The sequence below is a fragment of the Oryza sativa genome, chromosome 3 (genome assembly GCF_034140825.1).
Source record: "Oryza sativa Japonica Group chromosome 3, ASM3414082v1".
Classification (NCBI taxonomy): Eukaryota; Viridiplantae; Streptophyta; class Magnoliopsida; order Poales; family Poaceae; genus Oryza; species Oryza sativa.
Window position 1 is genome coordinate 14012948 of NC_089037.1, and position 11942 is coordinate 14024889.

The window sequence follows — 11942 nt, forward strand, 5'->3', positions numbered from 1 at the left end:
GCACGTTGTTGTGGCCCTCCTCTCCTCGTCCACTCCCTCTCCCCAAGCCTTCGGAATTGGGAATGGTCTGAAAAAAAAAAAGGAGAGAAAATTATCATCCCACCCTGGCGCCTCCTCTCCACCCACCGACTCCCGAGACAATGCCGCCGCGGCGCGCGCGGGCGCGCGGCGGCAGCAGCAGCCGGCGCCGCTGCTAGATCCCACGTTCGCCGCGCGCGCGCGCGGGCGGCCTCGCCGTGGGGCTCGAGGCGACGCGACCAATGCGCGAGCACGAACGGCGTGGGCGAGGGAGAGGAGGAGGAGGAGGAGGACGCGTGTCACCGATGCCCCCCGGCGAGGACGCCGACACGGCGTCGTCCTGCAGCGGTGCCGACGAAGGCGAGGCGCAGGCGCAGGCGCAGGGGAATGAGCAGCAGCGCGCGGAGCGGGTGCTCCCCAATGGGGACCTGTACACGGGGCAGTGGCGCGGCGGCTCGCCGCACGGCGCCGGGAAGTACCTGTGGGCGGACGGGTGCATGTACGAGGGGGAGTGGCGGCGGGGGAAGGCGACCGGGCGGGGGAGGTTCTCGTGGCCGTCGGGCGCCACCTACGAGGGGGAGTTCCTCGACGGCTTCATGCACGGCGCCGGCGCCTACGTGGGCGCCGCGGGGGACACCTACCGCGGCGCCTGGGCCAAGAACCTCGAGCACGGCGCCGGCGAGAAGCGCTACGCCAACGGCGACTGCTACGACGGCGAGTGGCGCGCGGGCCTCCCGGAGGGCTGCGGCCGCTACGCGTGGCGCGACGGCACCGAGTACGCCGGCGGCTGGCGCGCGGGCCTCATCCACGGCCGCGGCGCCCTCGTCTGGGCCAACGGCAACCGCTACGACGGCGGGTGGGAGGGCGGCCGCCCCCGCGGCCAGGGCACCTTCCGCTGGTCCGACGGCAGCCTCTACGTCGGCTTCTGGGGCCGCGAGGCCCCCGGCGGCGCCGTCCACCAGAAGGGCGTCTACTACCCGTCCCCGGCGGCGGCGGGCGAGTCCCGCGACCCCAGGGAGGTGTTCGCGCGGGAGCTCCCCGAGTGCGTCCGCTCCAGCACGGAAGGGCAGTCGGCGCTGCCGTCGCTGCGTTCGCTGAGGTGGCTGGCGCGGTCGATCAGCGGCCGCGGGAGCTCGTCGTCGGGCCGGAGCATCGGCTCCGTGGTGGGCGTGCCGCACCTCTGGGGCTCCGACGGCGAGGTCAAGCCCGACATTGCCGACGACTGGAGGCGCCGGAGCAGCGTCAGGGAGGGGAGGGGACCGCCGCCGCCTTCGCTGGCGGCGCCGCCGCCGCCGCCGCACGTCGACAAGGGGGCGGCGCCGCCGCGGGTGATGAAGCGGCAGGGGGTGACCATCGCCAAGGGCCACAAGAACTACGAGCTCATGCTCAACCTGCAGCTCGGGATCAGGTGCGTGTGTTTCTTTCCCGCGATTTTCTGTCTCTTTGATTGCACTCGCAATACTTCAATTTGTTTCCATGCGAGGAATTTAAAAATGTGAAATTAGGAAATCTCGCATGAACAATCATGTTGTCATCTCGTCGGTAAACAACGAAATGGGAATTTTGGGCGAAATATTAGGGGTGTGCATTGAAGCATTTATCTAGAATGGACAAACATTTTCAGCGACAAAATTCATATGCGTTGGTAGTGTGGACATCAAGAAAGAATCCGAGGCCTTGCATGTAAAGTAGTAATGATTTGAGCACAATTCGATGACTTGGCTGAGGCATTTTTGTGGACTCTTATGGCATTCTTATCATCTTAACACTGCCTCACTAGTCCTTCTATCAGTAGTTTGAAATCCTGAAAATGAAATCATATATCATAGACTCCATAGACAGTACTCTTACAAAGTTATAAAATGAAATTCTTATAGTTCATTATCAACGATTAATCATGTAAGGATTATCATTGAATTTTCTCCATTACCAATCTTTGTGTTTACAACATATTTTACTTTAGAAACCAAGATTGTTATTGTTTTTTCAGAACTTGTAGCACTTCCATATCTTTTGAGAAGATGTAATTATTCGACAGTAAGATTGCCATATTTCTTTGTAAGCTCAGAAAGTAACTTATTATCACTGAGTATGCTTATTGTACATAGGCATGCAGTAGGAAGGCAAGGCCAGGTTATATTAGACCTGAAGTCATCAGCATTTGACGCAAAAGAAAAAGTATGGACTAAATTCCCTCCAGAAGGCTCAAAATACACCCCTCCACACAATTCTTCTGATTTCAGATGGAAGGATTACTGCCCAAAGGTGTTCCGGTTGGTTATCACTCCCATGATAGATACATTATAGATTAGTGACTGTTTTATGGCTTCATCCATGTCAACATGCACATTTGTTCTTTACAAAATCACAGGACATTGCGCAAGCTGTTTAAGGTTGATCCAGCTGACTATATGCTATCCCTTTGTGGAGATGATGCTCTCCGTGAACTCTCGTCCCCTGGTAAAAGTGGAAGCTTCTTTTACTTGACAAATGACGACCGCTACATGATAAAGACAATGAAGAAATCTGAAGTAAAGGTTGTCCTTTGCTGTCTTTGTTCAAATAGCACCATTTAAGCTTCTATATTTAGAAGTTCTATTCTGAATACATGGACAAACTTTGCCACACAGATGCTTCTGAAGATGCTTCCAGCTTACTACAATCATGTTCGGGCATTCGAGGATACCCTGGTGACAAAGTTTTTTGGCCTACATTGTGTAAAGTTGGCTGGAGCAAATCAGAAGAAGGTTAGAACAATATATGATTATCCACTCCGCCCTCATGAATATGCTATTTTTCAAGCATAATATGCCTGATTGTTTGCTGCTGTACTACTACCTAGGTTCGTTTCGTCATAATGGGAAATCTTTTCTGCTCTGATCACACTATTCATAGGCGATTTGATCTGAAAGGATCATCTCTTGGCCGTACAACTAACAAGCCACTGGCAGAAATTGATGAGTATACAACTCTGAAAGATCTTGATCTTAATTTCATCTTTCGGTTGCAAAAACAATGGTTCCAAGAGTTCCAAAGGTGCTAAGTGATACCCATACACCTTAGTGCCTAATTTCTGTATAACCATGCTATCTATCCCTTGTGCTAATGAATTTTTAAATATTTTGAAGCAGGCAAGTAGACAAGGACTGTGAATTTCTTGAGCATGAGAAGATCATGGATTACAGTCTTTTAGTGGGTGTACATTTTAGAGGTAAGAAAGTGTGCTTCTGACAATAGTTTGCACAATCTTAAGGCTGACTTATTTACCTTGGTTAAAAAGGTGCCGTTGATATTGATGGTGACATACCTGCATCACCACGCCTTTCAAGATGGGACAGGGATCACTTTCTTTCTGACCCAAACAGGTAACCGAGATATGGAGTACTAAATTATTCCTCTCTCAGCTATACTGCAATCCTAGTTTTAGTTAGTTTTCCTCGTTCAAAATCATTTAGTTAGTATGTATGTAGTGGAGAACCCTACTCATTGATAGTTTGATTCATGCTATAGCCGTCTTAGTTTGGTAACTAATGATTTTTACCAGTAATTTTGTTATGAAAAGGCTTTAGGTAACCTTCTGCTTATCCATTTTAAATATACAAGTTCACTGTAGTATTCTGTTGGGGGTATTCATTCTCCGGAGTAGAAAGTATTTTAGGTATATTATCTCACTTTCTGTAATTTCTTGGTAAATTGTATTTGTTATGTAAATGCCAAGAAATGTAAATCCTCCAAGTATCAAACAGATGGTGCAACTGTTCATTGCAATTGTCCAAATGGAATTTTTTATGCCCTATGTATATTTGAAAATGCTACATTATAAAGTAATTCAACAAATCTGACTTCAGGTGGTCGAAGATTAAACTTGGGGCAAACATGCTGTCAAGGGCTGAACTGACAATCAGAAAGAATGACACTGATGTCGTTGGACAGCCAACCGGGCAGTACTGCGACGTGATATTATATTTTGGGATAATAGACATACTTCAAGACTATGATATCGGCAAAAAGATCGAGCATGCTTACAAGTCTTTTCAATACGACTCGACATCCATCTCAGCAGTAGACCCAAGACAGTATTCCAGGCGCTTCAGAGATTTCATATACAACGCGTTCCAAGAAGATCGAGCAGAGAGCTGAAAGTTTATCTGACAAAATGTAGCTCCAAAGTGAGGACTTTGCAAAGGCCAAAGATCAAGCACAGCGCAGGACAGCACGGCGCTACACAAGCTCGCATATTCGATTGCCTGCACCAAACTGGTCATCTGGAATTCGGCTGTTTTTGTAGAAGGTATCAGTAGTTGCTGGAGCACCATTCAGGCTGCTGGTTCCTCGCCTTCCAGGAATCGGGATTGACTTTCCTGTAAATATGAGTAGCTACGTACATATACACGGAGTTCACTAATATTTACAAGAGTAGATGTAACATACAGATTCAAAATTACACATAGAAACATGTAAACCACGGGTGCACAAGCCAGTCAGAGGTTGTAAAATGTAAATGCTCCTTTGCCTGAGGAGATCATTCTTTCATGTACTGAAAACCTTTGACATATTGGAAGGAATTTTTTTCTGTTCTTGATTTTGCGCGACATTAAATCCAAATTGTGAGTCATCATCCCCTTTCTTCTACCAGTGCCTCTGTAACAAATTGATCACGTCCCTCTTAATTTCTCTCTTGATGCTACAAAAGGCAAGATGTGATGAACTGTTTGCTGATGGTGTGTTCAGAATGTGAGATGCAATTGAAGGGGCATGATCATTCTGTCTCAGTTTGATTTCCAGATGGAATATAATCTGGTGATGATATATTGACAGTGACAATGCCTGTGCTACCTGCCTAATCCCAGGCAGCTTATGCAATTGTGAGATGACCCCACTGGTGGCAGCTTGGGCATCAACATTTGGTCTGCTTGCAGGTCTGTTTGTGATGATGGCAATCTGCTTCAAGCCAAAAAAAACACAGAAGCAAGTTGCACAGTGTGTACCTGACTGTGGCGATGAAAGAGACAGATCAAACAGCTATGTCCAAGGTTTCAACTGCAGGTTGTTAGATCATTCAAAGGCCATAATAATGTGAAGTTGTGACCTCTGAGCAGGGGGAAGTGAGCTCAAAGCAGGTTTAATCAGCAATTTTAAAGAGTATGAACTGTTTGTAGCAAAATTCTATATGCGAGAATTTGTTGGTGGGGAACAACTATACTACTTCCATCGCAAAGCCAAAATGTCTTATATTTTGTAACGGAGGTAGTACGTTGTTGTTGTACTCTCCTTTTTGAATATACTGGACTGGCGTTTTTCTTTTTTTAATTTTCTTTCCAAAACAGTATCCAATATATTAAATAGAAAAGTAATTACAACCCTGCTATTACATGGAAGGCATATGTAAGATCTGAATAAACTAAGCCGGCATCTTTTGCCGGCCCAGCCAAAAAGAATTTGTTGGAGGTGTATGTGCAATACACTTATATTACCTTGGTTTTGTTCTCTTTTTTTTTTCTGCTCATATCTGTCTGCGTATTCATTTTGTTAGGTAAAACGACAGAAAATCTGAGTATTGCTGGGAAAAATAATACAGTTTGACAGTTAAAAGTTTGAAATGTTCCATGATTTGACCTGATCATTGTTTCGGTGGCTCAATTTTTTTTCTACACTACATTATAGATAATGTAATATAAATTGACAAATTTTTCTATAGAATACCAAAAGTTTCTGGTCTTTGCTCCTGCACTCCGCAGAAACATGATATGGCTCGAGTACAACCCAAAACTGATAATTTACGGAAGGACACCATATCTATTATTTTATCATTTTCGGGTTAAATCAAGACAGAAAATGCATAGAAAAGACAAGTTTGCCCCTCCGGAGAGCAGCATGTAACTTGGTTGGGTCTAGTTCAAACCAGACCCAAGCCCCATTCCCTCCACTGACCCCATCTCCAAAAATCTAGAAATTGAAGTCTGCTGTGAAACATACCTAGCTGGGTTACATGTTGTTGGCCTGAGAGATAAATCGTCTTTTCTAAGTGTTTTTTTTTCCTCCATTTGGCTTGAAAATGATAAAATAATGGTCACGTTGTCTTTTAGCAAATTACTATCATCTATTTTATATGACCTTGAGTGTGTCACATCTTTGCAGTGTCCAAACTAAAAATTACAAACTTTAAGTGTCATGTAGTAAATTTTGCTATTTAAGTTTCATTTGTTGCACTACACCTGTAGATGAACATTAAAGTTTTTGTAATACTCCCTCTAACCATTTTATATTTGACATTGGCGGTACTTAATTATTCTTAGGGTGTGTTTAGATCCAAGGGTATAAAGTTTTATCGTGTCACATCGGATATTATATAGGGTGTTGCATGGGGTGTTCGGGCACTAATAAAAAAACTAATTACAAAATTTGTCAATAAACCGCGAGACAAATTTATTAAGCCTAATTAATTTGTCATTAGCAAATGTTGACTGTAGCACCACATTGTTAAATCATGGAGCAATTAGGCTCAAAAGATTCGTCTCGCAAATTAGTCGCAATCTGTATAATTAGTTATTTTTTAGCCAATATTTAATACTTCATGCAGGTGTTCAAACGTTCGATGTGACAGAGTGTAAAATTTTTGCGTGGGATCTAAACAGGACCTTAGTAGAAAGCAAGATTTTCCTTACTATTTTTGACGGGGTTACCGTTATCCGATGGTGGTATCACGATTACAACGACAACCCAGAGGTTACTTAAAAAATTTAAGATGTTTCCAAAATCAAGAAGATTACCTCACGATGCTATTTTCTCCGTCCCATAATATAAGGGATTTTGAGTTTTTGTTTGTATTGTTTGACTACTCGTCTTATTCAAAAAATTTATGCAAATATAAAAAATGAAAAGTTGTGCTTAAAGTACTTTGGATAATAAAGTAAGTCAAAAAAAATAAATAATAATTCTAATTTTTTTAATAAGACGAGTGATCAAACAGTGCAAATAAAAACTCAAAATCCCTTGTATTATGGGACGGAGGGAGTACCACTTTAGTTAAAAAGGGGTAACGGTACAAAATTGCAACAAAAGGAAAAATACGCAGTGCAATTAATATAGGTATAGACACATCTCTTATCTCAAGTTTTGCGGCGATAGTTTCTTATATACTCTCTCCTTCCCTAAATGTTTAACGCCGTTGACTTTTTAAAACATATTTGACCATTGATTTTATTCAAAAACTTTTGTGAAATATGTAAAACTATATGTATACATAAAAGTATATTTAACAATGAATCAAATGATAGAAAAAGAATTAATAATTACTTAAATTTTTTTTAGTAAGGCGAATGGTCAAACATGTTTAAAAAAACCAACGGCGTCAACGGAGGGAGGATTTTTTTAACATTGTAAAATCATATGGATCCATTTGGTGCATCTGTGTGCATGTGCTGGCTGCGGCTGGCTGCGGCTAAAGGAGAAAGTGAGCTAGGAGGGGGTGACGTGGGACGCCCTGGAGGCGGCACGTGGCGGGGGGAGCAGGGGAGGCCATGGTTGAAGCGAGCGAGCGGGCGCGCGAGCTCGGCGTCCGCGCGGGGAGCAAAACTCCCGGGTGGGAGGAGAGAGAAGAGGAGGCGGAAAAGCTTTGAAGAGATCCGAGTTTGCGGGGGGAGGGGGTGCTCTGGATGGGGGCACCACGTGCGGCATTGCGGTGGTGGTGGTGGTGGTGGCGGAGGAGGCCGAGGTGCGGGTGCGGGGGAGGAGGAGGAGGAGGTGGAGGAGGAGGAGGAGGAGGAGGCGGGCCGCAGCGACGGTGAGGGTGGAGGACGCCGGCGAGGTGAGGGGGCTGCCGCCGCCGTCGCCGGCGACGGGGCCGCACGCCGGCGGCGGTAGGTCGCGCGGGGCGCGGCGGCAGGGGGAGACCATCGCCAAGGGCCACAAGAACTATGAGCTTATGCTCAACCTCCAGCTCGGCATCAGGTGCGTGCGTCTGTCCCGTCTCTTACTCTTCTTCTCCTTCTTCTTGTTCTTTTTATTTTTGTCCGTTCTTTCGATCCGGGTGCTCCATCCAAATTTTCCCTACATGGATTTCCTCTCCTTTTTCAATGTATTTATGCTGATTGCGCATTTTGAATTTCGTATGATGTAATGCCATCGCCAATTAATCTACCGTGCAGATAAATTTGCAAAAAAAAAAAAGGTTAGAAGGTGATGTTTATTACATGATTTTAATTAGATTATTCTGGTCTCATGGTAAGCAAAACTTTTCAATGGCTAGCTACAAATGCCGAATGATTTTACCTCCCCCTCCTGACGGGGATGTGGCAATTTTACAAGAAGTCATTGTTTGCACGTAGAGGAAGCGACGCGTTGAAAAATTCAACAAAAAATTCTATGCCTAACATGTGCATTTGTTTATTGACTCGAAGCTGAAATGGTGGCAAATTGTGATTAATTGGAATTTTACGACAAGAAGAGGGGATTCTTTTTATTGAAAAATTTAATATGAAGTCAAGCATAATAACAGCAGGGCATACTGTGGGCCAAAAGCATACTTGCATATTTTCATTTAAGCAGATATTATATCTTCTTACACTAGAATAGTAAAATGCATGTATTTGCAACATTTCAGAATGAATTTGTCTATGCTCTAATAACTTTGTCTGGGCAATAGACATGCAGTAGGAAAACAAGGCCCGATTACGCTTGATTTGAAGTCATCAGCTTTTGACCCAAAGGAGAAAGTATGGACAAGGTTTCCTCCAGAAGGATCAAAGTACACCCCTCCTCACAGTTCTTGCGATTTCAAATGGAAAGATTACTGCCCGCAAGTGTTCCGGTTGGTCATCACTCCAATGACTTATTTGTGTGTTATGCCTGCATTTAGCTTAATTCATTCTCATCAGCGGTACAACTTGTCCTGGATTGAATCACAGGACACTACGCAAGTTATTCAAGGTTGATGCGGCAGATTATATGTTGTCCCTTTGTGGTGATCAGGCTCTCCGGGAGCTCTCATCCCCCGGTAAGAGTGGAAGCTTCTTTTATCTCACGAGCAATGATCAGTACATGATAAAGACGATGAAGAAATCTGAAGTAAAGGTTGGTGCATCATGTTTAGTTTGTCCAGATGCTTTCTGAATTCACATCTGGCACTTCTGTACTAAATCTACAAAGAACTTGCCATCATGTAGATATTTCTTAAGATGCTTCGAGCTTACTACAATCATGTTCGGTCATTTGAGAACACTCTAGTCACCAAATTTTTTGGTCTACATTGTGTAAAGTTAGCTGGAGCTAACCAAAAGAAGGTCAGTACTTAATATATATCTGTATATCATGCTAAAGCTAATTTATTAGCCAATAGATTCTTATTAAGCTTATAAATCAATATGTCATGTCTGCTCATCTGTTTGCTATATTATTACCAGGTTCGTTTCGTCATCATGGGAAACTTGTTTTGTTCTGATTATTCCATTCATAGACGATTTGATCTGAAAGGCTCATCACTTGGACGTACAACTGACAAGCCACAAACAGAAATTGACGAATACACTACTTTGAAAGACCTCGATCTTAACTTTATCTTTCGATTGCAAAAACACTGGCACCAAGAGTTCCTAAGGTAAGTGAGGCTAGTGCAAGAGTGAGTGGTCATCACATTTTTACTCGTTGTGTTAATGTAGAAGTTAAATGTGTTCAAGCAGACAAGTCGATAAGGACTGCGACTTTCTTGAGCAAGAGAACATCATGGACTACAGTCTTTTGGTGGGTGTACATTTCAGAGACAAAAGAAATCTATTAGCAAGTGAAGGTAAGATGAAAAATATAATCAATTTAAGTTTTTGACATGGTTGTTCTATACCTTACGAAGTGCATGGGTTGAAGGTTCCTTTGATAGTGATAGTAGCAGAGCGTCATCGCCTCACCTGTCTAGAGGAGATACTGATCCAAACAGGTAAAATAAGATACTTGATTACTCTTGCTCTTGTTGTCAATACTTTTCAGGCATACACATGCTATACGATCTTCCATATTGAGATGCCCCATATATATGCTTCCTTGATGTTCGCCTTGATTCTAATGTTATGTTCAACGGGCTTCATTGCAGTAGAGATATACGATACTTGTCATCAAGAACTAATAGGCAGCATTCGTTGCCACCACCATTTTACCTCCTTTTCCTTGCACTTCTATATGATAAGAAATAATTTGGCTGTATTGATGTCTCCAAGTTCTAATTTTAACATCACTAAGATTCTTTGGGTGGACAGGTTTTCGAAGATAAAACTTGGGTCCAACATGCCAACAAGAGCTGAGCTAACAGTACGAAAGAGTGAGTGCGAGCCTCAGATCATCGGAGAGCCTACTGGGGAGTTCTACGATGTTATACTATATTTTGGGATTATAGACATCCTTCAAGACTACGATATCAGCAAAAAGCTTGAGCATGCATACAAGTCCTTTCAGTATGACCCAACATCTATTTCAGCAGTAGATCCGAAACAGTATTCCAGACGCTTCAAAGATTTTGTGTACAAAGCGTTCCAAGAAGAGAAGATAGACATCTGAAAACACATTGGGACTCCAGAGCTACCGCAGCTGCCGACATAGATGCTGGTCATATTTCAGCAGGTTTGATGCCTCTACTTGTATATGATCAAGCAGAAGCCATCAGGCTGATCAAGGCCCTGCTTGCAGACCCCCAAGGAATTCAGATGGCTCCGATTGGGACAATGGTGCTTTTCAATAATCTCAGATTCAACAGTCTTTTCTTCCCCTGAAAAATAGACACAGCTTCCTATCTACAGCTACTTTGTTACAATGGCCAGTCTAGCATAGCACATCAATGCCAAGCTATGCCTAAATATAGCTATATACATGCATATAGAATCCACTAATGTTAGTGTAGATGCTGACTTGAAGATTCATTCTTTTTTTTGGCACACTTGAAGATTCAACTTACAGAGAGAAGTTTGTAGTGACAAAGTTCAGAGATGTAAATGTTTTATGAGATAACATGTCGCTATCCTCTTGTTTATGTGTGTTATTAACGAGGGCATATTCGCCTTATGTAACTCATATGAATCATTCTAAAGTCCATAACTTTAGGAGATTCTTCACTGTTGAAGTCAATGGCATGCAGGAATATCTGAGACTGACACCATTTTTGCTACCACCTCTGAAATCAATGAAACGTATTGCTCAGGGTATTTTCTTAGCATTCCTGAACCTGATATCAACGGTAAGATGGTGTATTTTAGCTATGTCACTTAGGTCAAAGTAAGCACATACTGTTGTTTTTGCCGGGTTGTCAGATTTCTTCCAAGATAATGGGGAAAATTAACTTAATGATTTGCCACTCGGACCCATATGTCCGACATATGAGTGTTAGAAATATAGGATCATTAGGTGCGGATCTAGGGGTGATATGCTATTTTTTCGCGAATGCGCAAAAGGATTGCACGTCAATATAGGGGGGGGGGGGTTGAGATGCTAGCTCATAGCAATAATGGGTTGATGTTCTTGAGGGGTGAGCGGAGGGAGAGAGAGAGAGAGAGAGGCGTCGGACTTGGAGCTTGATGCGGCCACGGCGACGGTGTAGCGGAGTGGTGTGGTGTTGGTGTAGATGACGATGGCGGCGGCAGTGAGAACGTGAGTAATCCCCTCACTTCAACGCCTTCCCAGATTGGAGGGACTTAGGGTTTGTGGGGAGCACATGTGCATGGGAAAAACTCACTTCGCGTGTGCCGGTGACTCCCCTTTTATTGTGGCGCTGCGTGAGAGGGGCTCACAGCCATGGAACGGCTAGCGCCCCCGATCAGGGCGCTTACGTGCGTGGAGTGGGGAATCGGGAAACAATGAGGGCTCACACGTAATTGATACATAGGTGCCAAATAGTTAAACACTTAAATGCCAAATCTAAGAGTGGCAAATAGATATTGGAGATGCAA

The 11942-nt window shown here is 44.0% G+C and overlaps 2 protein-coding genes across 3 annotated transcripts; both read left to right on the top strand.

The window, feature by feature from the left end:
* The first annotated feature begins 27 nt into the window (after positions 1-27).
* On the top strand, positions 28-4610 carry LOC9267438 (phosphatidylinositol 4-phosphate 5-kinase 6). 2 transcript variants are annotated; one of them, XM_066308734.1, is made up of 8 exons: positions 28-1426; positions 2127-2291; positions 2390-2555; positions 2649-2765; positions 2861-3054; positions 3147-3229; positions 3299-3383; positions 3867-4610. In XM_066308734.1, the coding sequence occupies exons 1-8, from the start codon at positions 261-263 to the stop codon at positions 4156-4158; spliced, it is 2268 nt and encodes a 755-aa protein (XP_066164831.1). In that variant the 5' UTR covers positions 28-260; the 3' UTR covers positions 4159-4610. The 2 variants fall into 2 exon arrangements, with proteins under 2 accessions (XP_066164831.1, XP_015628903.1); XM_015773417.3 differs by having other exon boundaries at positions 3150-3229.
* A 3026-nt stretch (positions 4611-7636) lies between these two features.
* Positions 7637-11150, top strand: LOC9269201 (phosphatidylinositol 4-phosphate 5-kinase 4). The gene is made up of 8 exons (XM_015773418.3): positions 7637-7968; positions 8663-8827; positions 8925-9090; positions 9183-9299; positions 9420-9613; positions 9696-9802; positions 9877-9946; positions 10263-11150. Exons 1-8 carry the CDS (start codon positions 7943-7945, stop codon positions 10558-10560), a joined length of 1143 nt encoding a protein of 380 aa, XP_015628904.1. The 5' UTR covers positions 7637-7942; the 3' UTR covers positions 10561-11150.
* Positions 11151-11942: the final 792 nt, after the last annotated feature.

Excerpts from the sequence above, each read along its gene's own strand:
- LOC9267438 (XM_066308734.1), top strand. The coding sequence starts at position 261 with ATGCGCGAGCACGAACGGCGTGGGCGAGGGAGAGGAGGAGGAGGAGGA. Across the intron at positions 1,427-2,126 it reads AACCTGCAGCTCGGGATCAG|GCATGCAGTAGGAAGGCAAG; the intron begins GTGCGTGTGTTT and ends TATTGTACATAG. Across the intron at positions 3,230-3,298 it reads AGTGGGTGTACATTTTAGAG|GTGCCGTTGATATTGATGGT; the intron begins GTAAGAAAGTGT and ends TTGGTTAAAAAG.
- LOC9269201 (XM_015773418.3), top strand. The coding sequence starts at position 7,943 with ATGCTCAACCTCCAGCTCGGCATCAG. Across the intron at positions 7,969-8,662 it reads AACCTCCAGCTCGGCATCAG|ACATGCAGTAGGAAAACAAG; the intron begins GTGCGTGCGTCT and ends TCTGGGCAATAG. Across the intron at positions 9,947-10,262 it reads GGAGATACTGATCCAAACAG|GTTTTCGAAGATAAAACTTG; the intron begins GTAAAATAAGAT and ends TTGGGTGGACAG.